Genomic DNA, 24,712 nt, shown 5'->3' on the forward strand with positions numbered 1-24,712 from the left:
TTCGTCCCCCCCCCCCCCTACTTTTAAATTAACAATATTTGTTCTTCACTATTGTAATCAACTATTGTTTGCTTACCTTTATTGGTTTTGACTTGTGCCTTTTGTATTGCTTCAAAGCTGGCCTCTAGTATTTGTCATACTTTGTAAGTATGTGTTGTTTTATTTATTGATGGCGGTGAACTAGATCCTTCTATTAAACAAGCCTAACAAAATACCACTGTTTCAAAAAGCAGACTGCCCAGCGCCGTCTAGGACCTGCGCCCCACCCAAGGGTGGAAATGCAGGTCATTTAGAGTATTTTTGGGTCATTTTTTTAATACTAAAGGGGCAAACTTGTGGGTTTTAGGTTCATTTGAAACCTAAAACCCATTAGAGACTATTTTAGAGAGAGAAAACCTATTTTTTTTTTCTACTGGGCCATCCAGGTTCTGGGCGCCCGCCTAGGCGTTGGGTGGCTTGGACCCCCTTGACCGCCTAGGTGCCGCGTAGCGCTTTTTGAAACACGAAAAAATACTCATTGCTATCAAATAGCGACAATCTTGCAAATTTCTACTTTTACATGGACTCTTGTCAATTACTTTCATTGTGTTGGAAAGCATACATTTATAAACAATGAAGACTTGATTTGCAGAGAAATTCATTAACAATATGACTGATTTGTATGCATCCTACGTTATAATTATTGGTTTTTTTTTTGTTGGATTCATAGATTTGTTGCATTGGAATTTTAGCTCTACTTTTTAAGTGCTACTCTAATCTTCATATTACTATCATTGTAGGGACATATTTAGCTCAGATTTCACCTGATATTGGACTTGGTTGTGGAGATATGGATGACCGTTCGCTTGGAAGTGACAATGGACTCATGGGTGACTCCATTAGTTCTGCTGGGCTTAGGGAAGATTCTCTACCAATTGCAAGTACCTCTGAGCAACAAAGATTTTTGGATCAAAGACTAGAGGGATCTAAGCAGTCGATTGGAGTTGTTTCTTCTCTTAAAGAATTGGTGAGCTGGATGCATTCTGTTTTTCCCTTCAGAAATATCTGTTCTAGTTGATGCTTGACTTTTGCATTGTGTTGACAGTGTCATTTCTTTGTTCTTTCAGTGCTCAGTGGAAGGCCTCAGTCTAGTATTTAAAGAGCTGCCTCCAACAGGTTCAAATCATAAAGGGGAAGTCTATGCACAGGTTTGGATAGTTTGTGATGTTTCTTTAGTATGTTATAACTAAGTCTGTATCTGAATGCAATAAATATGTTATCTACACACACATATATAGTGTGTTTGTCTATAGTTGACAACCCCTCAAAATACTGAGGTTAATGCTAGAAATTTAGGATGGCAATGGGCCGGGCGCCCCAGTCCAGCCTTAAAAAAGTAGGGCCTGGGCAACAGTTTGTGGTCCGATGTTTGGGCTAGGGCCAGTCCGGCCCAGTTTGGCCTGGCCCAGCCCTCTTTTTTTTCTTGTTTTCTCTTCTATCTCTTCTTCATTTGTTTTCGGCCCGGCCATTTGGGGACGAGGGCTGGGCTAGTGATGGCCCGACCTAGACCTGGTCTGTTGCCAGCGGTTGTTAGAATGAGTTGTAATGAGTGTGTTTACCGTTTGAAAACTTAATTTTTAAAGGTAATATTGACCTTTGTGTTTTCATGGTTGTTAATTGTAGATTATCCCATATATATATATATATATATATATATATATATGTATACTATTTATGTGTTTATTCTATATATTGTTGATATGGTTCATCAGAAGGGCATGGCACTATCTGTCACTTGACCTCATGAAGTTTAATATTCAGTGTACCAATTCTTTTATGATAAACTGTTACAGGTTGAAATAGCAGGACGCGTTTTAGGGGAAGGAGTTGGCTCAAGCTGGGAAGAAGCTAAGATACAGGTTCTTGGTGCTATGCCTGTACTTCATACTTGGTGTAGTTGATGGTTTTGTAGATGGTGGTCTTATGTATTGATGCATATAATTGGAATCCTACCAATTTGCATGTTTCATGTATATGAGTTTGTCTATATAGAAATTAACATGCAAATGTTACGCAACTACCTGTACATGTATGTGCACATGCATTGCCCTTGTGGTCATCTGAAAATCTGCAAGGAGCTTTATTCTCACCCAAGTGCTGCCGGTTTGAATCCATGCATCTAAACCCCACATTCAAACCTACATCTACACACAAATACATAGGTCTATCCTCATGTATCGTCTCAATTAGAATATCAAATGTCCAGAGAAGAAAATCTGATCAATATATGCATGCATTTTCAGATGCATTTGTGTGTGTATTTTTTCGGATGAGGAGTGTCCTCTTTATGGACAAATATCATTTCTCCGAAAGAGAATTTTGGAGGTTTGTTTGTGTATGATCTCACACTCATACACATACCAATCAAGACACACAAATGCATGCCCATATAGGTTATTCTAGGACACACCACATTAATGGTGAACTTAAAATTTACTACTCCAGGACTTTTGACTATAGATGTGAAACTGTCAAAATTACTTCAGTTGTACTTTTCTTTATTTCATGGCTATAACATGAATAAGGGCATTATTTTCATTGAGGACATTGTTGGTATTTTCACTGAAGGACAAAGTGTATTTTTGTTATCTCAAGAAGGACCTACTTTAAATTTTCACTAAAAGGCATTTGTATTATTAAAGTGCCTAGAGTATTATTCCATAATTACTCTTATGTGAAAATGTCAGTAATATCCTTTTTATAACAAAAATGTTCTTACTTATTTTATAGTTATAGTCTGATAGAAATAAAAGAAAGGGACAAATAGAGTAATTTTTATGGCTTACACTTCTTTCTAAATGTTACCTATAGGATGTAATGGGGTGTTAGTGTGTTTCTATGTGTGTGGATAAAACTTTTGTCAGTCGACTGGCCTACAGAACAGTATATGATTGGACGGTCCAAACTAAAGGAGAAGGGCCGATCTGGATGACTGAGAATGGTGGACACATTTTACCCCACATTTTTTATGCATATCAATTTTTTTGTTATTTATTTGGAGGTCTTAGATGGGTGAAATGCGTGTGCAAAATTTTGTTTTCCTCAGACTCTACTTCTTTCGAAGAAACCAAAAACATTTTTACATGCAACAATACCCATTCATTTTTTTTGTTCTTCAATCTGGGCCTTCTGGCCTATACTTATTTTTTTTTGCCAGTCTGCTTATAAGAACTTTTTCCAATATATATAGATATATATTTATGTGTGTTTGAGTGTGTGTATCGGAGACATCTTCTTCAATGAGATTATTATTATACATGAAAACATTTCAGTGAATCTTCATATTCTATATTAAACCACTAGAGAAACTTGAGAATGAGACTTAAAAACACTCACCCTAGATGACTTGGTTTGGGCATCAGTTGGATTTATAAGACTTGACCAAGTCTTACAATTTCCTGTCTTTTACATGTTTCTGGCAACTTGGCTAAACTTTACTGAATCACTGTGGTTCTGAACTGGATGGAGCCTCTTTGAACTTAAAACCATTTAATTGAGGTAGCATAACCTGTTTTGAGGAACCATTTTTCTCCAAGCCCATCAATGAGAAGACTCTATAGCAATGCCTGGTGCATTTGGTTTGTAGTTCCCCTTTTGTATATGTGCATGATTTTTATTTAAAAGAGTCAGAATACTACCTGATTTCATCATCTGGACTTGATACTGTTTCTGTACATGGCGCTTTGGTATCATTGACTGTAATTCTAGCAGTTAGAAGTCATTTATACTAGTTTGAAGGAATAAATGTTATTAAGTCTGGTGGTTTTGTTTCCACGCTCCTTTTTGTGTGAATATTGAGATTTTATCCACAGGCTGCTGAAGATGCTTTGGGAAGTTTGAAGTCTTCACTTATTCAACGGACCCAGAAGCGACCAAGTTCTCCGAGGTATGAATTTGGGTGCATCTCCTCATGCTGATGTCTACTTTGATATGATGCTTTCTGTGTTCTACTCATTTGGTGATACACTGAAAAGGAGATTATAGAATGGGTTTGTATATCATGAGACCATTTACTTTTGGTACAAGGAGGTCACAATCAATTTTAGCCATTTGATGTGAAATCCAATAGATTGAAGTGGTTCTCATTATTCGAGAAATTTTGTTTTGGACTTTGTGCCCAATCAATGACACATCTTCAACCACCCGACTTCACATTCAAGGGTCAATAATGATTGTGACCTCCATGTATCAAAAGTAAATGGTCTTATACATTTCTTTATAAAATTATGTAATAATTCTGAAACTGAGTGATAGTTGGTCCATCTGAGTCCAGGTACATGCTTTGGGGATTAGTTTATTGGGGTGGCATATTGAAATGTGGATTGTGGAAACCCACATTTTATGTGGTTATCACCATCCTACGAAACTGTCTAATGATGTAGATAGTGGGACCCATTTTTTCCTGATCCTGTGGGTCCCACTCTCTCCATCACAGTCCATGGACAGTGGTACTCAATGAAGTTCAATCTGTCTATATTCTATCCATCGTATTATAATATGCTTTCCCTTTTATCATGGAATTCATTATTCTCTTGGTCGTGCATTCTGTTTGTGTTTTTGGGGGACCCACAATTAGTCATTTGATTCTTGATAACAATGATTGAGGTATTTCATCTTTGAACCTTCATAAAGTATGTGCACTATGAAATTGTTTCAGGTCATCACTGAGTATCCAAAACAAACGGTCGAAGCCAGACTTAATTAGAGGATTGCAGCAAATAACATCCTCAACAAGATACTCCAAAAGTGGTTCTGCTGTATCTTAAAACCCATTTTTTTAGGTGGTTCTGCCACTAACTTGTGTACCACCAGTTGCTTCATTGGGGTTGTAACTGATAACCCCTTTGCACATTTTGGTGCCACTCGAGAATCCCCCACTTCTCTCCCCCCCACCCCCACAATGTGCTGCTGCTCCATGAAGGCTTTGAGATGAAGAGAGGAATTCTGCAACTACTACAACCCCTTTTGTCTGTTGTTCATCAGGGCTTCAACTAGTGGTTTTTCAAATCATATCCATTTGTTCTTTTATGATAGTGGATTCTCATTGATGATTTGGTGGGTGGGTTGTGTTTGAAGCGAGGAGGTTTGGGGGGAACCTGATTATGCTGGCAATTCGGGAGGGTTGTTGAGATAAATTAGTTGGACCTACCTGTGCCTAGATATTACTGCTCTGAGATATCGTCCCTTCAAGATAGCACATTCTTGGGAACATTGCAAGAAATTAGGACTGGAGGATTGAGAGCTAGTGTTTTAGTGACACTGCCAATCCATTGATGACAAGGACAAATCTGTACTTGCAGAGGATATCTGCCATTATTCTTTGCCCCACTTTAGCTGAGAGTTTTGCTGGGGCTTGTTGCTTAGCATAATTCACAATTTTCTTTTGGACTTGGATTCATTATTTCTTCTCCAGACTCCATACTGAATCACTGATGCTGTTGCGGTGGCCCAAAGAGATGAGGTATGGGGAATCAATTACGGTTAGGATTTGCTTTGAATAGGTGAAAGCTGACTATCATGGTGAAAGGTCATATGCATGTAACCTTCATGTTTTTGAGAGGAACACACTTCCATCAGAGGAATGCATTTGCATTGGTGCTTAGGTATGCTTATCGCCCTCAATTTGCCAACTATTGAGGAGAAGTTCTTGGTTATCACAGTGATTTCCGATCAGATTGCATTCTCAAATTAAGTTGGCACATTGACCATCCCAAGGGATTGGTTTGCTCGAACACTATCCATCTCCCATGATATTTAATTTGATGAAAGTCAACTTTTGGGGATGTAATCATTATCACCTGGATTTCTCTATCCAGGTGTTAGTTCTTATCTATTGCACCCGTTGCTCTGGTGATAACCGGGAATCAACTCTCAGAAGTTTTGAAAGTATCAAGGATAGAAGAATGTGAAATGTCCGGTATAAATGCTTTAGGGAATGCAAGGGTTTTAGGGTTTATTTCAAAATGAGGCATTGAGGGAGGGTTTATGATTGTCCTTTGTATTGTTCAAGATTGGATCCGGACCTTCAATTCAAAAGGCTGGTCGGCACATGCAGCAGCTATTCATTGAAATAATGAATCTTCTTCACCGTCTATATTTGCCACATCCAAGATCATCAAGTCTTTCGAGAGTGCTCTTTGAGCAACATGCAAGTGATTGTTCTTATGGGCTTACTCATGTTTAGCCCCAACCATCATTAGTGCGAACTAATGGCGAATGTTTGGAGCACGGTATATCATGGTCTGTGGACTATTATGAACGTTCGTTTAAATGCGTGGGGTAACACGTTCCTGATTGGCCTATCCTCTAAATATAAGTTCCTGATTTCACTTAGAGAGAGAGACTTCTTTCTCCCTTTTTGCCTTTTCTTTTTCCTAGTGCCAGTGTGTGTTTTTTTGCGTTATCTTTTTCATATCACGTGAGAGACCTTGGCAGGAAATATGATTTCTTTCTCTTACCTGTTTATGAAAAGGAAAATCACTTCATACAGTCAAATGTAGTATATTACTTCAAACCAATGTTTCGGTTTGGTGAGAAAAACAAAGCAATTTGGTGCTTCGGCCGGACAAAGAATTCTGGCACTTTTTTTTTAAAGAAAATTAATATAAACAAAATTGATATTTATATATAAAAGTAATTTTAAAAAAAAGTTTAAAAAATAAAAAATAAAGAAAATATTTTTTATAGATATTTCTTTGTTTTGGCTGAATTGGCATGAACTCGGCCAAATCGACCCAAAGCTGGCCGAAGTTGACTGAAGCAGCCCAAAGCATCAACACAAGGCTGCATTTCGCTTTGATCTAGGCCAACAATCGGAAGAAGGGAATCCTGCTTCAAACTTCTAAAGTGATCAAATCAAAAGAGCATTTGCTAGCAGGAGCAAAGTGTACATATTTGCACACTTATTGGATCGAAACAACCATTTATGATGGATTTTTTAGCCAATGATTTGATAATCAAAACAACCATTTATGATGGATTTTCGAGGTGCATTTTAACTCTACATTTTAATGTTACAACCTTATATAAACCTTTCCTAATATAAATGTGTCTGAGATGACATTTTAATTTTGATCAAATGATTATCATTAACCGGTGGAACACCAACAATAGTATAAAATCAAAAGACTTCATTTGTTCAATTTAATTCCTTTTCTTTTTCTTAGATTGACGATTATCGCACTCGAGATTAGCGAGATTCATATTCTATCGAAGTTCTATATTGAAGATGGATTGTAGAGGGGATGTATATCAATGAATGAGTCGGCTCACTGTTTTTTTTTTTTTTGAACTGCAAGTAATATCATATGAAGACGTACAAAAACAAAAGGAAAAGAAAAAAAGAAACACAACGGAATTACAACAAGGCGTCCTCTTTGGCTATACGGTCAGCCGCCTCATAAAAAACGAATCTATATGGTATTCTTGACCAAGCAATTCGATCTTGATTGGGTTGTCAGTCCAAGGATATATAATTTTGAGTACAAAGTGGACAAGGAAAAATATTGAACGAGATTATTTATTTTTTAGTACAAGGAGTATACATCCATTAGATTTAAAATTGGACAGGTCGGATATATCATTGCCCATTAGATTTAAAATTGAACAGGTGGGATATACCATTGACTGTTAGATTTAAAATTGAACGGACATAACATTAATCAAGTTCAAAGTTCAAAAAATCAACCTGTATTAAGCTTTGGGAATTGACATCCGATTATTAAAGTGATTATGACATTGTACTAAAAAAAGATATGATACGTGTAAGGTTGCAACTTCAAATAATAAGCACTTCTAAACTTTGTTATAAGATTAATTTTAGTGTTGAAAATTTTTAAGATTACGTGAAAGTCTATTTTTATATTTAATTATAAAAATTTTAATTTTAAAAATAATTCAAATTAAATAAATCTATAAACTCATGAAAATCTTAAAAATAAATGGTTCAAATAATATATCGTAAGATATAGTATTTATGAGACTCGAAAATCTTTTTTTTTTTTTATATCCATATATCTAGAAGTCGAAATAAATAATTAGATATTTTTCCAACATCTAAAAGTACTTTTTTGAGAGATTTTTAAGACGCACTTCAATTCTACATTGTAGAGTGTCAACCTTCCATAAACCTTTTCCCAAAAATAAAAAAGTTCTCATGGTACACAATCCTAATCCCTGAAACAAGGGCCAAAATATCAACTGTATGCATATACACTATCACTGTCCAAATCAACGGTGATGGAGGTCTTGCCATACATCTGACTCCTTCGATCACCGTTCAACCCACTGCCTCTTCGGTGATAATATCCGTGATCATCTTGTTAGAAGTATACCACTATACTCTCTTTCGCAAGAACATACGAGAGCCTTGTCAACACCAGGTATCGCGTTGAGCTCAAGCCATGCATCAGTTCCATAAGTACTTTAACGCATGTAGCTTTATAAAATTGAAAATTCAGAAATATTTTAGCTCTTAATTTTTAAATTTTTTTTTATGAGAGTACTTTCGGTAAAAATTTTAAATTTCGGATTTTAAACACCCAGAGATAGAAGGTTCTGTTTCTGTTTTTTAATTTAATCTGATTTTCTTGGCTTTTGTGTTCAATCTGGTTGAGCTAAGAGAGAGAGAGAGGATAATTTCTGGCTTTTTATGATGTAATTGTAATTGTTCCTTGTTTTACTGAGGACGGAAGAAATTATTAAGAGCTGGCTCAGTGTTTAGAGAAAATCTTTTGCTGCTTTAGATTTGTTGTTTTGAAGAGAGGTTTAAGGTTTTGCAGCTTGCCAACAATGGTGGACCGCCATTTCGTTAACGAGATGCCGGATTTCATCGAAGAAGGAAAAGGAGGAGAGAGAGAGGAATCCGACCCTCTGATGAAGCTACTTGTTACCCCCTACGCGTCAGTTGCTCAGCTCTTTATGGAAGCAGGGCTCTCTCTCAAAGATAAGGTACTTTTGTACTACCCCAATTGAGAGAGAGAGAGAGAGAGAGAGAGAGAGAGAGAGAGAGAGAGAGAGAGAGAGAGAGAGAGAGAGAGAGAGAGAGAGAGATTTTGGATAAACGGACTATAGTACTAGTTGCAGCTTCATAAACGACCTAATTTTAGCCTGGATAAATGAAGCGGTAAATGATAAGATTTCATAAGATCATTTTTTTGATTGAGTGAGTTCAGAAGACCTTTTTTTTTTTAATTGAGTGACCTGTTGTTGCTTACTCTATATTAGGACGATTAATTTATTATTAATTGAGTACTTATGAGAAGGATCTTTTGGCTGATTTGTACTTTCCATCTATTTTGTTGCATCGCAATTTGTTGATTATTGGTTCCATTAAGCAGACAGATGGAACAATGCCATGCTCATAGCTCACACACCATTAAAAAAAAAATGATGTTCTGAACTCTACCATTTTCCCCATTAAGGAGAAGATCACACAATGCCATAGCTCACCCCATTAAAAACAAAAAATGATCTTCTGAACTCTACCATTTACCCCATTAAGGAGAGGATGACACAATAGCATGCTCATAGCTCACCCCATTAAAAAAAAAAAGAAGGAAAGAAGAATAGTAGAATGTAATGTTCTTCCCCTAGGAAGGAGTAAATTTTGAAGGGTTTTAAGCTGAATTCCATTTGAGATATATGGACCACATACGAGCTCATTTTTCTGATAAAGAATCATTATTTTTGTGATTCATATCATAATCAAAAGATGCTTTCCCTTTTGGTGTACCAAGAACTCCCAATAGACAGTGAAAAGGAAGTACAATGTTGTTCATTTAATAACTTTATCGTGTTCAGACTCTCACCATGGTTCAGATTCTTAGAGCAGGAAGTTGAGGCAAAGATTCATAAAAGTCTTTCTTATAAGTTTGGCCCTTTTAATATTCATACACGTTTGAGGCTGCCTCATTCTCGTATTTGGTTATTAAATGAGCAGTATTCCCCTTTTTTTCACAGATTGTGAAGGAAACATGGGTGAATTGTGGCGGGCGTGTAAAGGATACTACTCTTTACACTGGTGCTCTCGGGACTGCATACTTGTTATTCAAAGCTTACCAGGTTACGAATAACAAGGATGATCTTTCCTTGTGCACAGAGATCATTGCAAGTTGTGATGTTTCATCAAGGGGAATGAGGGAGTTGAGTTTCTTTTTTATTGCTTTCCACGTCATGTCATTCTTGCCATGGGTTCTTCATTAACTTGTGATCAGCTGCTTGTTTCTATGTTTTTACAGAGATGTGACCTTTATCTGTGGCCAAGCTGGTATTTATGCTCTTGGTGCAGTTGCAGCAAAGTGCATTGGTGACCAATCACTTCTAGACCGCTATCTAAGCCTATTCAGAAAGGTAATTTCTAGAGTATTGTATGAAATTTTTGGCCGGAATTTTCTAAGATGTGATTAGGGAAGGGCTGATTTGGGCTCGGATGTGCCCGAGTTAGTTAGCTGGACCTGTCAGGGTGCCTGGTCTGGATTTTTAAATCGAGACATGGCTAGTTGGCCTTTGAGGGCTTGGCACCCTGGCTGATCAGGCCTGGCACCCTGGCCAGTCAAAAGTGTCAGCCCTCTTTTTTCTTTTTAATGTTGACTTGGGACCTTGGTAGAGCCTGTCTTTTTAAACACTGGTTCAAGGTAAGGGTTTAGTGATTGCCTTTTCTATTCCTAGTGGATTTGATGGGGGTAATCTGATCGGCATTGTCTGGTGGATTTGATGGGGGTAATCTGATTGGCGTTGTCTGGTGGATTTGATGGGGGTAATCTGATTGGCATTGTCTGGTGGATTTGATGGGGGTAATCTGATCGGCATTGTTATTTTTCTTTTCTTAATACATTCAAATCAATAGAACGTCGACGTTTTGAATGCATTAGGATTCTACTTTCTTATGCAAGAAGTTCTTTACTGCGTCTTCTCTGTTTTTTAAATTGTTGGCTCTGTGTTCTCATTGTCATTAACAATGTGTAGCTTTTCCTTCATTTTGGTATGCAGATCCCAAAACGTATAGAGAGCTATGACATTCCATATGAGCTGTTGTATGGAAGAAGTGGGTTCTTGTGGGCTTGCGCTTTCTTGAACCAACACATTGGTCCTGGAACAATTTCTTCTGATGTTACTGTAAGGGATTATTTCTCTGTTCTCTTGTTGATCATACTTGGGAAGTCTGTCTTCCGCATATAATTTGTGTTTGGAGATCGTAGTTGCGTCAATTTGACCATAGTGAGTCAAGAAATGTCCCAGATTGGCGTTAGCTTTTTTGTTAGGTCATAATTAATGTGTGTATGTGAAAAAAAGACTAATGTGATCTTGCTGGGGGATATATTTTTTATTTTTTTATTTTTTTCTTTTTTTCCACCCTTTTTTTTTTTCGTTTTCATTTTCTTTTGGTAAAGGTCACTTACAAGTAGTCTTATTACAATAACTTTTGCGTCAAAGAAAATAAAACTAGCAAATCTAAGATCTTAAAAACCTTGATGCCACTAAACCAATTTTCTTTAAATAAAGAAAATAACCACAATTCTTGTGCTTGGAAATATAAAGACAATATAATTAAATATGACAAGAAACAAAAAGAGAGTGTCGCAGATTACCTCAACCAAGTTTATTACATCCCCACACCGAGTCACCACCATTCGATGGCGCGGGATCAACGATCAACTTTCAATCTTAATCGAGAAAGCAAGTTTAGGCCAAATCCTCTAATGGAACTATGAACTCCTTTATTACAAATCTCAAACTATTAGGTGAATCCCCTTAGCAACCTAGTTTGAGAGAGATGCTTTTTTTTTCTACCACAATCCTATAGTCCAAAACCCCAAAGAGAGATGAGAGATGATGAGAGAGTTGAGAGAACCACCCTGAGAGAAATATCAAAGATGAGAGAGTGGGGGGTGCCCCTTTGGGTCTCTTGAGGGGGAGAGAGAGATACTTTCTTAAGAGAGATATATATTCTAAGTGGGGCGTGCCCTTTTTGTGGGATCTGAGAGAGATGGAAATTAGGTGTAAGAGATAAGGTGTAGAGATTTGGGTAGGGATCAATCCATTTTTATAGTACTTGAACAAGATTAGGGTTTCTTAGGGTTTTCTTTAGCTTGTCTCTTTTTGTGAGATTGAATATGAACCATTGATCTTGGGTGACTTGTGGGGTGAGAGATTTGCGCCCTCTATTCCATAGATGGGCCATCAACATCATGGAATATGCTAGAATTTTTATCCCCCATTCTTAAACCATTTTCCCATCAATAGAAATTAAATAAAATAATTTTATTCATAAGATAGTGGTTACCAAAATTATGCACAAGCCTTCTCATGCTTTCCAAAAGTCCTTTGAAAGCTTTCTCAAGGCAAAATCCTTCCAAAGCACTTCAGAGTTTTCTCTTCAAGCCAAAGGTTGAACTAACACAATGAAAGTTTCATTAGGGTGGGGCGTGCCACCCTAGGTGGTACTTCATGGGCCCCACCCACATGCAATGGTGGGCCCATTAACATATTAGGCCTCCCATGCAATATTAAAATTATTAAAATTAATTATATGATTTTTAGAAATTTATAAAATCAAATTTGAATATTTAAATCAATCTAAAATCAATATCTATGTTTTATAAATCCAATTTTGATAAATAAAAAGATCCAAAGATTTAAAAAAATTCAAATAACAATTCTAAAAATCATATATCATTAATACTCTCATAATTAAATTCATTAGATGGCAAAATGATCCATATAGTCTAGGAATTAGATAAATAGACACTAGGGTACTCCACCTTCAACTGTGGACTACGATTCATACTAGCTTTATCAAACCGACCCAGTATTTTTCATGACCCACATTCTATGCATGGGCTCATTAGTGGGTCACCAAAGTCTGGCCGATGAGTCAAGGGGTCGTAATCCCAATTTGTGGATTTCAGGTTTTCCCCTAGAGACGTACCAATGTCATCTAGACCTGATGCGACCACAACTCATATGACGCATAGAGGTATCTCTCGCACATGCATAAGCTTCAACCTGAAAGGTGGTTCGCTTTACCGAAATGACTATCATACATGCATGACGTGTGATGGCTCGCGAATGAGGCTTTGGCCCCCATCTCCAAAGGCCACCATCACACACAAGGGTCACACAGTCCCTCGGCTTACTCATCTGGGCATACTTCAACCTTATCAACGGATGACCTATTAGAATCCTTATTGGATAATTTTCTATGCCCAGGTAATATAGGTTTTTCCCAACCGACTGGAGTAGTTCGTCAAGCTCAGTCCAGTATCAACAAACATCGTTTGCTTAATATGGTCCACATATAACCACACTCCCACTGAGTTCATGTTCCATTATATAAAAATGTTTATTACAAGAACTCACGAGACCTTTAATGGCCACACTCACCCAATGGTATGGTTGTTGGCACTTATGCGTGTAGGCCTCTAGGCACATATAAATTATTAGGGGAAATTATCGAAATACACCAAACTTCTCAACTATTAACATTTTACCCTTTTTCAACTATCCAAAGTCATGATCATGTGTATTTTGATAGGCTTTTTGAAATTTCATCAAAGACATGCGTAAAATATTAAATAATTCATCTCTTAGTGCAGTTTGATGGATTTTCTTAAATTATATGTGTGGAGATGTAGAAAGCTCGCCTATATTCATAGCTCTTTATTGATCAGTCATCTGAGTGAAGAAAGCTAATGAATATTAAATTTTATAGGCTCCCATTGTGAAGGATATTTTTAAAGAAGGTAGGCGTTTATCTCATGGAGGCTGCCCACTGGTTTATGTATGGCATGGGAAAAAGTATTGGGGTGCTGCGCATGGTCTGGCAGGTATCATGCATGTGTTGATGCACTTTGAATTGAGCGCGCGAGAGGAGGAGGATGTTAAAGGTACTCTTCGATATATGATGCAAAACCGCTTTCCCAGCGGAAACTATCCTTCGAGTGAAGGGAGCACCACTGATAGGCTGGTGCATTGGTGTCATGGCGCTCCTGGTGTCGCTCTTACCATGTGCAGGGCTGTTCAGGTTATATCCAACTCCCTCCCCTTCCTCTTCCGTTTCTCTATTAGTGTCATGATGCTTCTGATCATTGTTTGTCTAATGCGTTGGATCCAACTGTTGCAATGACTATAGCACAGCCAAGATGGTTATTTAACTAGGGCACAAAATCAACAGTGCAAATTTTGGCAAAATCATTTTCAGTTCTAAAAACATTTTTGGCTGAATTTTGGTTTCTGTTTTCAAGAGTTGGTTCTGATGACAAAGATAGGGAGTACTGTTTATGATTTGTTTTCATTAGAGAAGAGCTCAGTAACAGAAAGTGTCCATTTGAAGAAGGCTGGTGGATAATGGCCCCATAAATTTATTGGACCATTGAGATCTGATTTTGAAAAAGTAAGTTTTTTTAGTATTATCCAAGGCTGAATCGCTTTTTTCTTTAGATGATTATTTTAAAAAATAAAAAAAATAAAAGAAGAAGAAGAAGAAGAAGGCTGTGGTAGCTTATTTGTGCTTTTCGTATCCAAAAATTGGCACTGCATGGATACCTCAGTGATGCTCATTTTATTACGACTTGGAACGTGTTGTAGTCATGAGGGACAGTTCTTAAAATTTTTTGATAGATCGGTATCCTGTAGATGATGGTGTGCTACACTAAGTTAAGCCAGTCACATTGGTATAAGGAATGCATAATCAATGGGTTCTGTTCCCACCTATATCCACCAGTAGAAAAAACAAACATCATCAGATCAGTTCTTAAAACGATGTGCTCACCAGGGTCCCCACTCCAAGTTAAAGTGCTGATCTGAGCTGGTGATTCTTGAAATATGGAACCTTTTAACTCTAAAGTCCTCTTTTTATGTTTTGAACACAATTCAGGCTTTTGGTGACAAAGAATTTATGGATGCTGCGGTGGATGCTACGGATGTGGTGTGGAAGCGGGGTCTGCTACGACGCGTCGGAATATGCCATGGTGTGAGCGGGAATGCATACGTGTTTCTCGCATTGTATCGGTTACTGGGCAAGGAGGAGTACCTCTACAAGGCAAAGGCATTTGCATGCTTCTTACTTGACTGTGGGGGTAGATTGATTTCATCAGGGGAGATGCATGGTGGGGATCGGTCCCTTTCGCTCTTTGAAGGGATGGCTGGAACCGCACACCTGTTCCTCGACATGACCAAGCCTTCTGATTCTAGATTCCCAGCATATGAGCTTTTTTAGGCTGAGCATAACAAAATAATCCGAAAATGCTTTGTAGAGAAAACTCATAGTCATGAGGTTGGAAACTTGATCTTAGGCTGTATGGTAGTGCCTTCCTAATGTTGTTATATGTTAATCTGGTCTCTATAATTATACAGACAAATATATTAATCTTGTATATGTGATCGTACACCAATTTGTATGTGTGTGAATATGTGTAGGTAGGAGTGGTTTTACCTTGACTTATTATTGTGTCAGCACGTGTCTGCGTGTCGATATCTATAAATTAAAAACAATATAAATATTACTTATAGAGATCAAACTTTGAGATTTTGTTCCATAAAAATTTGAAAGTAATATGTATTTTGTGGAGCTTGAATTTTGAAACGGTTTGACATAAAGGCTTTCACTCATCGCCTCAAGTATGTAAAAAAATAAGAGAAAAATGATAAATCTAATAGTTTGTTGAAAATGGTCAAATATATTTTTGCATTATTGTCATTTTACGTAAAATATTGGATGCTTTGGACTTGTAGAGGTGGCAATAGGTCGGGTCCAAATTATATATATATATATATATATATATATATATAGAGAGAGAGATGCTAGGGTGAGTCCACTAGTTCACGGGAAAAAATGAGCTCAAAGGTTTGAATTAAATGTGGGTCAATCTGATGATCATGGATGGATGTCCGATAGTGTTTGAATTTTAATTTTTTTTTTTTACAAATTTAAATCATTTGAAATGTGATGCGTGTGAACATAAAAAATAGGAGAATTTTTAAAAAATATCAAAAAAATATTTTACAGAAATTGACCAAAATTCTCAAGTGTGGCTTGATGAGAAGAGCACACGTTTAAAATTTCAAATGATTTGGATTTATAGAAAAAAATTAAAATTCAAAGACTGCTAAACATCCGTATTCATCAAATCGGTCCAGATTCAATTTGGGCCGTTGAGTTTATACTATTTCATGTGCTAGTGGGTTCACCCAAGTTTTTTCTATATATATATATATATATATATATGTGTGTGTGTGTGTGTGTGTGTTTGTGTGTATGTATGTGTGTGACCTGGACCCAATCCGTCATGTCAAATTCTTAGACCCAAACTCAGACCTTGGTCAAGTTGACCTTTCGAGTCCTAAGTCGGATCTTGATCCGGGTCCATTGCCGACATGTGAAAATATATGGGACTTGGACCCAATCCGTCAAGTCAAATTTTTGGACCCATACCCGAACCTTGGTCGGGTTGACTTTTCGGGTCCCAAGTCGATTTTAAAGAATCGATTTGTGTCCAAAAGTATTTAGAAATTTTTCAAAAAGGATAAAAAAAATGTAAAAATAAGTATTAATGACCAAAACAATTTTCAATCTTTATTAAAAGATAAACATTAAAAAATACATTACAAACAAATTCTCTAAATTTTTATTTTTTTTATATAATTTTTTCAAATTTGTTTTAACTACCTGGCCGGTTCACCAAAACCGGTTGAAATGTCAATAACTGGTTTCGATTTAATCGGGCGGTAAGAATTTGAACCCTCAATTTTTCCTATACTGTTTGAGATAGTCTACAAAGGGACCATTTATCTTTTATCAATAGAGCTCACAATCATTCTCACTCATGAGATGTGCTTTGGGGTTAGCCACAAAGTCTCGAGAATTTTTTTTTAAAACATATTGTATCCATTCAATAACACTTTTACAACCATCAATTTTAAAATTTAAGAAACAAAAATAATTGTGATCTCCACATACAAAAGAACAATGGCTTCTATGAAGAAAATCCCATTTGATTTACCTATCAAGACTTAAGTATCTTGACCTCATCCTTTAATGGTAAGAGAAACTGACCACCAGCATTTGGATAATATGTTACAGCTCACAATTGGTACAAATCCACTGCAATCTCACTGCAGGGCTAGAGAGAGACGTTTTTTTTTTTACAGAATCATGAATTTGTAGCAGCAACAACTTTGTATCTACAATGGAAATAACTCGATGACAATGGCAAGAAATGTCTATCAAGTTTGCACTCCTGTTCATGAAAAAACTCTTTCGCCTGTTCATAATATAAGCTTGGGGCATGGTTGAATACGAAAAGGTCCCAAACCAGATTTAGCAAAGAGAGTTCAGGTAATGGAACAGGGCGAATCCCACCTGTGAAAGTAAACGAGCACACGACTAAGTTTAATGAAATAGTGCCATTTATTATGATGACGAAGATAAATACTAAATCATTGTAAAGAAGTACACATTTGAATATAGTTACAAGTATATACCAATATCAGATGACCACTTGAGACCCCAATAATAACCAGACTCCAATGAAATTGCATCATACTCTCGAAGATCACAGCTAGCATTCACACAAACTGCCTGTGTAAATCATCCAATTACAAAACCAAATTCTGATATTTTGACATTTCCCTTATCCAAAACCACCAATACCATCTTGGGAGTGAAGGAAATGCAGCCTCTGTATCTAGCAAAATACATCCATAACAAATCTCTATAAATTCTTTGCAAGGGAAATCTTCATTCCCTAATAAGAATAAAATTCCAACAAAATCTACTCACAAACCTTTCCACTTGAAGACTTGACTATGATAGAAACACAGAGAGAAGCCAGAAAGAAGCCCATGAATTTTCTGCTTAAACCAAAAAAGAATAAAGATTTATATTCTCTCTCTTGTGCATCATAAATCACCTTAATGACATACAGAAATGAAGCTATAAAACCCTATAGAAAGAATAATATCAATCAATAATACTTGTTTAACTTTTGTTTTTGAAATTCTAAGATGGAAACAAGATTGGCAAAACCATGATCGATTGTCACATCTTTCAAAAAGTTTCTTTAAACTGAAGTGGATCATACATGAAAATGAACAGCACATAAATATCTAAAAACAATATCATCTACTAATATGGAAAGGACAAACCTTACAATAACGCAACCATGAGGGCATGTTTCCAACTATGGAAAATTGCATTTTATGTCCATGGAGACTCAACTGCTGCTGAGACAATAGCTCTGCTAGAACGCATAAAGAGATACATTTTGCAGGGGAGATCGAGTCGTCTACAGCCACATCTCCAGGGAGGCCAATGCAGTGGCTGATCATTATGAACAACTAGGAGCAGCAGCTTCAACACCAAGCGGTTACATGAGACAATCTCTTCTTTTCTCTTCTTCCATCTCTCTCTCTCTCTCTCTCTTCTCTCCTTTTCTCTTTTCGTCCCCTTCTCTCTCTTCTCTCTCTTTCTATTTTCTTCCCCTTCTCTCTCTCTCTCTCTCTCTCGCTCTCTCTCTCTCGTCAAATTTGCTCTACTGCTTTTTGTATCAGCCTACCTCTCGTGGGCAGTAAATCTTTTTCTTTTTTCTTTCTTTCTTTTTCTTTCTTCCAAACCTATTTTTGTAATCCAGCACCATCTCTTGTGGTTAGCCTAAGGGATACTTTTGTACTCTACTTGCTTAACTAATACAATTCTTGCCATACTAGGAAAAAAAAAACAGCTCATTTTGCTTTTCTAGACAGAGTGAGGAGAGACAAATCCTCTTACTATTGGAACTCTCTGGAACACGTATAAAGAATTCAAGTTACACAACAAAAAAAGAAAGAAACAATATGTCTTGCATTACCTTAACTGAAAACAACATAAAACGGTTTTATGATAACCATTGAAACACTTTAGGACAAGCATAAACAATTCTATTTATGTAATTGATGAATTATTTGCGGCAAGTTCCCGTAGTATCCCAGATACATTGGCCCCATGAATCTCGGGCCATGAAAGAATTTCTTGGTACGAAAAGTGGTGATGCATAGTTTCTTCCATCCAATTGAACTTACTCCTAAGTAGAGATAAATTTCAACCGTATGATGGCATTAACATGGTGAAAGAGTAAACAGATGTCAATTAAGAATAAAACTAATGAACATAGTGGTTGCATGCTTCGGATCACTCTAGGACATGAATCATCATCATCATTAGAGCATTTTCCCAACTATTGGCTACACGAATCTTGGTCCTCCATTCTGCTCTATCAAGGGTCATACCCTTAGTGAGGCCATAAGGCCCCATATTTTTTTCACTATTTTCAACCATGTCCTTTTAGCCCTACCCCTTGTTCTTTTTGAGCCTTCCACTTGAACCAACTCGCACCTCCTAACAAGTGTTGTACTGGCTCTGGATTGCACATAGCCAGCCCACCTAAGTCTACTTGCTCTCATCTTATCGCCCATTGGAGCCACACCTAAATTATCCCAAATGTATTCATTTCGAATTCTATCCCTTTTTGTTTTGCCACTCATCCATCTTAATATCCTCATCTCACCTACACTCATCCCATGGGTATGTTGTTTCCTGACCGCTCAACATTCTGCCCCAAAAAGCAAAGCCAGTCTCCCAGTTGTCCTATAGAACTTCCCCTTCAGCTTTAGTGGTAATACAGTGATCACATAAAACTCCGGTTGCACATGATGGATGATGAATGATGAAACCAAATGACATCATCTTGATAACTGATATTAGTTTTGCAATGTTTAGGTGAATCCCCTCATCAGGGATATGCTAGTCATTCTTTACTTATTTATTGTATATATACATTGTACACTGCTTGCGTCATATTGATGAGAGAGCATTCTTTCCAGGTGTCCAGTTTTGTAGAGAGACATAGGGTAGAAGATAAGTAGTAGGTTCCTTTTGAACTGCATTCTTTAGAACTTCATAATCTTGTGGAAGTACAGTTTGTCATGCATACCCCTATAACATTATTCGAGGAAAGAAAGCTAGTATTGGTAAAGAATTAATGAACTGCCTCCGAACTTAAAACACTAAATGAATTATCATACAAATTCATATGACACATAGAACAACAACCAATATGGAGATGCTTATGATACAAAGAGCGTACAAAATTATAGCATGCGTATCCTTTGAGAAAACAACATGCTGAAATCTCCATCTCATGTACAAAAATGTCGATTATGAGTATATGAATAGGACTTGATGGATATAATACTAAATGCTGCTCTTGAGAAAATAGAACCCTGAACTCTGTATTTTTTTTTTTTCATTTTTTGAAGCATACATTGGCTAAACCTTCAACCCAAATTAACTCAGACAGAATACACCAATGAAACTCTGGCCTATTTAAATCTAGCACCACTAGAAGTAATATAAATAGACAGAAAAAACATGCATCAGAGGAAAAAACTGAAAAGAAACGTAAAACTTGCAGGAAACTCATTAACTCATAATGAATGTGATGATTGACAGGGGTATAATACAAATGTTCATTAGGTATGTACCGAAAAAATAAAAAATCAAGAGTAATACAGAAAAAGAAGCTCAAGCTTCACATGAATGAGATGATGCAATTGCTACACCTGCATTACAATAGTCCCAGAGCATTACTCTTCACTAGAACTGTATTACAAGAGTGTATCACAAGAGTAAAGCATATATGCATGTATTTAGGTATGCATTCATGTGTATGTGAACAATTTGAGAGTATGTATGTGTATCCAAGCATGCCGATATTTAGTAATTGAATCATTTCCAAAAAACGGATGAATGTTAGATATGCATTCATGTGTATGTGAACAATTTGAGAGTATGTATGTGTATTCAAGCATGCTGATATTTAGTAATTGAATCATTTCCAAAAAATGGATATTAAATGATTTGAGTTTTTGAAAAGCATGCCTATTGAAAAGAAAAAAAATGTGTGAAAAGCATGTTTCAATCTATGCAGCCAACTAAAAGTTTGATGTTCACTCGTCAATATCCATCTAAATGTTGCTCACTCATTATTATTTAGAGAAAGGTAGTTTCCAAACTCATAACGAGATCAATATGAAGCCATTGAAAACCCAAAGAAACCCAACTTTTTGAATTTTATTATTTATTAACAAAAACAATTTGCTAAACAATTCGAAAATAGGAAACACGATCCGATCCATAAACATAGAGAGAGAGAGAGAGAGAGAGAGAGAGAGAGAGAGTAATTGAACAAATAAACAACATAATCAATAAAAAGAGATAAAGAGGCTTGCCTCCATAGCATGGCTAGCTTTAGGCCTTCCTCAGAGTATATTTCTTTCATATTGATAACTGTGAGAGATATATAGCAAGCTGTATCACATTGAATCAACTCCATTTTCTTGATCAAAGCAAAGAGAAAGTATCTTGTCTTCTTCAATAACAAATTGGAAGAAAATTGGAAGTCATCTTTTTGAGTAAATATGTCAAAGCTCACTTGGAAACGTCTGCGATTCCGAATCATTTCTGGAATCAGAATCGCATGTATCAGAAGTTTTGGAATCTAGGAATCGTTGTCCATACAATTCGGATTTAAGAAAAATGATTCTCAATATTTCGGAATCGCGATTCAAACAATTAGGAATCATATTTCCTATTTGCAAGAATCGATGTCCTTTCATGTTGGAATTACGTTTCATACCTACATGGAATCACACATGACCACACTTGTTTCGGTGGTTGTTGAAATCGTAATTCCTATAAATAAGGAATCGTGATTCCTAAAATTCTAGAATCGTTGTCCCTATCAACTTGGAATCAACATTCTCACCATTCCGGAATCGTGATTCTCCCCATATTGGAATCGAGAATGTCGAACCAATTCCCTCCGGTATATGAGAGAAGCATTCAAAAAATATATAAATTTACCCATTACTACAAGATCAAATTTTGGTCTGTATATACTCAGTGCAAGACTCCAAGTACTACTGTCAACCTTTATGATTTCTTTGTGGACAATCCCATACAATGGACTCGGTCTACCGATAACCCTATTATGCTTACAAGGTCTGGAGTTAGTCTACGGCATACAAGGAGTGAGAACGAGGGCAAGCTCCCTTTATCTCCTTTCCTTGAATTATAAAATAAGTACATGACATAGTAATTCTTCTGTGTTAAATGTAGTTTTGAGTCTTTTAACTTTTGTAAATTGAGTTATTCAATTTTTAGTCAATTTCTCTGATATTTAATGATTAATTTAACCTAAAACACCACACAGGGCACTTCGCTCATATCTTTATTATCTTCTTATTTTACTTAAAGAAAGCATTTTTATCCTCTTATTCAACTTGAAGAAATGACGATGCCGATCATATATTAAACACTATTACATTAGTAGTTTAGTACCCACACCATTTACCAAACATTATTAAATTTGAAGTAACATATTTTTTTAGTATTATTTATTCTTGGTAAGAGTTCTTAAAAAGTAACATGGAATAAAAGGTGGAAATTAGTAAATAAGAAAATAAAAAATTTAACATATTACTTATATTTTAAATTTTGATTTTATTGGTGTGCGCAACAACTTCAAATGCTCTCACGCTCTCATACATGTCGCGCTCACTCATGATTGAGCACACATCGAAGGGTTTCTTCTCTCTCCCTATGCTCACATATTACTCATATTTTAAATTTTGATTTTATTACCGTGTGCAACAACTTCAAATTCTCTCACGCTCTCATACATGTCGCGCTCACTCATGATTGAGCACACATCGAACGGTTTCTGTTCTCCCTATGCTCACATTGCTTCCTGACAACATGGATTCGTAATTCCTTAATACTTTTAATCAACGTTTAGCATAAGTAGAATGACATTGTTGTGTAGCAAGGAATCGCAAGGCCTGCAATATAGAAACTTGATTCCAAATAACATGGATTCACAATTCCAAAAAATTTGGAATCAACATTTCTCACAAGCGGAATCACATTCTTTTATAGCTAAGAATTATAAAATCCTCGATATCGAATCTTGATTCCAACAATCCAGGAATCGAGATTCCTAAACTAGGTGAAATCGCGTTTCTCAAAAAATGGAAACATGATTCCTTTCTTTTAGAATCGACTTTCGCCCGGGGAGATGCCGAATCGAGATTCCGAAATGGAATCGCTACCCTCATAGGCGAATCGGGTAAGTATATGCTGGACTACGAAAACATTAAGACACATTGATAGTGAAAGACAATATTCTTGGGTAATTACTTGATACAAGAAAGACATTAAGTTATGTGTATGGCTGGCCTCCTACCTCCCTCCCTGTCTATCTATATATCTATATCTATATCTTTACCCGTGCTCTTCCAAAATGGCACGGGAACCCTTGCATACTTATCACCGCAACCGAGCATAACATCGATTCAGAATTTATGAAAAGATGTGGCAAAGTTTTATGCTGCCTCTATATATATATGGAGAGAGAGAGAGAGAGATACCTCTTCAATCCTAGAGGAAATGGGTATGTATTTTGAAATTATATATATCAAAAAACAAAATGAAGATTAGTTAACCTTTCCTCAAAAACAAAAAAAACAAAAAAAACAAAATGAACACATTATCTAGAAAAATAAAAGAGAAAAGAGAAAAGAGAAGAAACACATACCACAAATCTAAAATATAAATTGCTCTTTGCACTGCCTTTACTGCTTCCGTTCTTCTCCCACTGATTACCCTTCTATTTTGCACACCTTCAATCTCCTTCTCTATGTGCCGAGAAACCTCCTCAAGAAAATGGCTCAAAAATAGCACAAAGTAATTGTCCGGACTCACCTTGTCTATGCTTTCTTCTCTACAATTCTCCCTCTGCTCTCTCTCCTTATTCGAAGTGAGAATCTCCTTGTCTTCTATCCTGCCTTCTTTATTATCCAATAAAGCCAATAATATCGGTAGTAATAAAAAAATGTTAGTTCCTAAAAATCTGAACCACTTACCAAACGTACGCCAAACTCCCATATAGTCATTAAATGACACATATGCATGAAGTAAACCTGTACCATGCATGTACAAGATTGCCATGAATCTTTACCGATTGCTATATTTCTTACACATGTTGATCCAGTTGTCTGACTGTGAATAGCTTCTCAATAGCATGATTGGAATATTGCTTGCAGGGGGCTGTAGATGATTAGTTAAATGGAGGTGGGTGATATGATGTATATACCATTACAGGAATCATGTTGCGACATATGCATTGGGCATGAGACAAGCTGTTTAGTTCATTCTTATTATGTTGTGTCCCAACAAACTTCAAAGTGGACAGATGCATCATTGAAAAATTTGTAGCATAACCATATTCCTATTATGTGTTAACCACACAATCAATCGTGGCGTTAGAAAGCTCAAATGAACTCTACATGGCTTGGGCTGAAGTTGCACTGAATATAACCTATGTTGGGAGAGCCAGCAATAGTCAAAAGCTACTTTTCTCAGTGTTTTATGATGTATTTTGTTTGCTTAGTGCTGTTTGAGCCAGGCTGTTAATTTGGATGTTACTCTTAGAAACTGCTTTAGTGATTATTCATATGGTCAATGGAGCTCAGAGAATCAAGAGAACTCGGTGAGCCAAAGTTATCATCACCTTAAATTGACAGAGAAAAAGAAGACAGTCAAACATTATGCAGCAATGGCATTGCTTTAAAAGCTAAT

General features: G+C 36.5%; 2 protein-coding genes and 1 long non-coding RNA gene across 10 annotated transcripts in view; 2 read left to right on the forward strand and 1 right to left on the reverse strand.

Moving 5' to 3' along the window:
* The window catches only part of LOC18423151 (RNA polymerase II C-terminal domain phosphatase-like 1), a 21,869-nt gene extending 15,497 nt beyond the window's left edge, over positions 1-6,372 (forward strand). For both annotated transcript variants that reach the window (XM_020669053.2, XM_088871613.1), the window contains exons 13-17: positions 780-1,006; positions 1,107-1,187; positions 1,833-1,898; positions 3,852-3,925; positions 4,697-6,372. In XM_020669053.2, the coding sequence (XP_020524712.1) occupies positions 780-1,006; positions 1,107-1,187; positions 1,833-1,898; positions 3,852-3,925; positions 4,697-4,805 (557 nt within the window). In that variant the 3' untranslated portion in view covers positions 4,806-6,372. The remainder of the gene's footprint in view (positions 1-779; positions 1,007-1,106; positions 1,188-1,832; positions 1,899-3,851; positions 3,926-4,696) is intronic.
* Positions 5,128-15,479, forward strand: GPCR (G protein coupled receptor). 4 transcript variants are annotated; one of them, XM_088871614.1, is made up of 7 exons: positions 5,128-8,458; positions 8,820-8,988; positions 10,000-10,181; positions 10,278-10,389; positions 11,029-11,154; positions 13,751-14,062; positions 14,915-15,479. In XM_088871614.1, exons 1-7 carry the CDS (start codon positions 8,442-8,444, stop codon positions 15,254-15,256), a joined length of 1,260 nt encoding a protein of 419 aa, XP_088727740.1. In that variant the 5' UTR covers positions 5,128-8,441; the 3' UTR covers positions 15,257-15,479. The 4 variants fall into 4 exon arrangements, with proteins under 4 accessions (XP_088727740.1, XP_088727742.1, XP_088727741.1 ...); XM_088871616.1 differs by having other exon boundaries at positions 5,128-8,420; positions 10,000-10,186; positions 10,280-10,389; XM_088871615.1 differs by having other exon boundaries at positions 5,128-8,420; positions 10,278-10,401.
* A 1,531-nt stretch (positions 15,480-17,010) lies between these two features.
* LOC110007816 (uncharacterized) lies at positions 17,011-24,181 on the reverse strand. Of its 4 annotated transcripts, XR_016059068.1 has the most exons (5): positions 23,670-24,181; positions 21,304-21,382; positions 17,823-17,889; positions 17,521-17,723; positions 17,011-17,398 (listed from the first exon to the last, which is right to left on the reverse strand). It is a non-coding gene; the product is annotated as an uncharacterized LOC110007816 (long non-coding RNA). The 4 variants fall into 4 exon arrangements; XR_016059067.1 differs by lacking the exon at positions 23,670-24,181 and having other exon boundaries at positions 21,304-23,510; XR_016059070.1 differs by lacking the exon at positions 23,670-24,181 and having other exon boundaries at positions 17,521-17,717; positions 21,304-22,806.
* Positions 24,182-24,712: the final 531 nt, after the last annotated feature.

The sequence above is a fragment of the Amborella trichopoda genome, chromosome 7 (genome assembly GCF_054954075.1).
Source record: "Amborella trichopoda isolate Santa Cruz 75 chromosome 7, AtrichopodaSantaCruz75HAP2 v2.0, whole genome shotgun sequence".
NCBI lineage: Eukaryota > Viridiplantae > Streptophyta > Magnoliopsida > Amborellales > Amborellaceae > Amborella > Amborella trichopoda.

Bases quoted from the DNA above. Each gene is read 5' to 3' on its own strand.
- GPCR (XM_088871614.1), top strand. The intron at 10,390-11,028 runs GTAATTTCTAGA...TTTGGTATGCAG, and splicing joins ATCTAAGCCTATTCAGAAAG to ATCCCAAAACGTATAGAGAG. The intron at 14,063-14,914 runs GTTATATCCAAC...AACACAATTCAG, and splicing joins CCATGTGCAGGGCTGTTCAG to GCTTTTGGTGACAAAGAATT.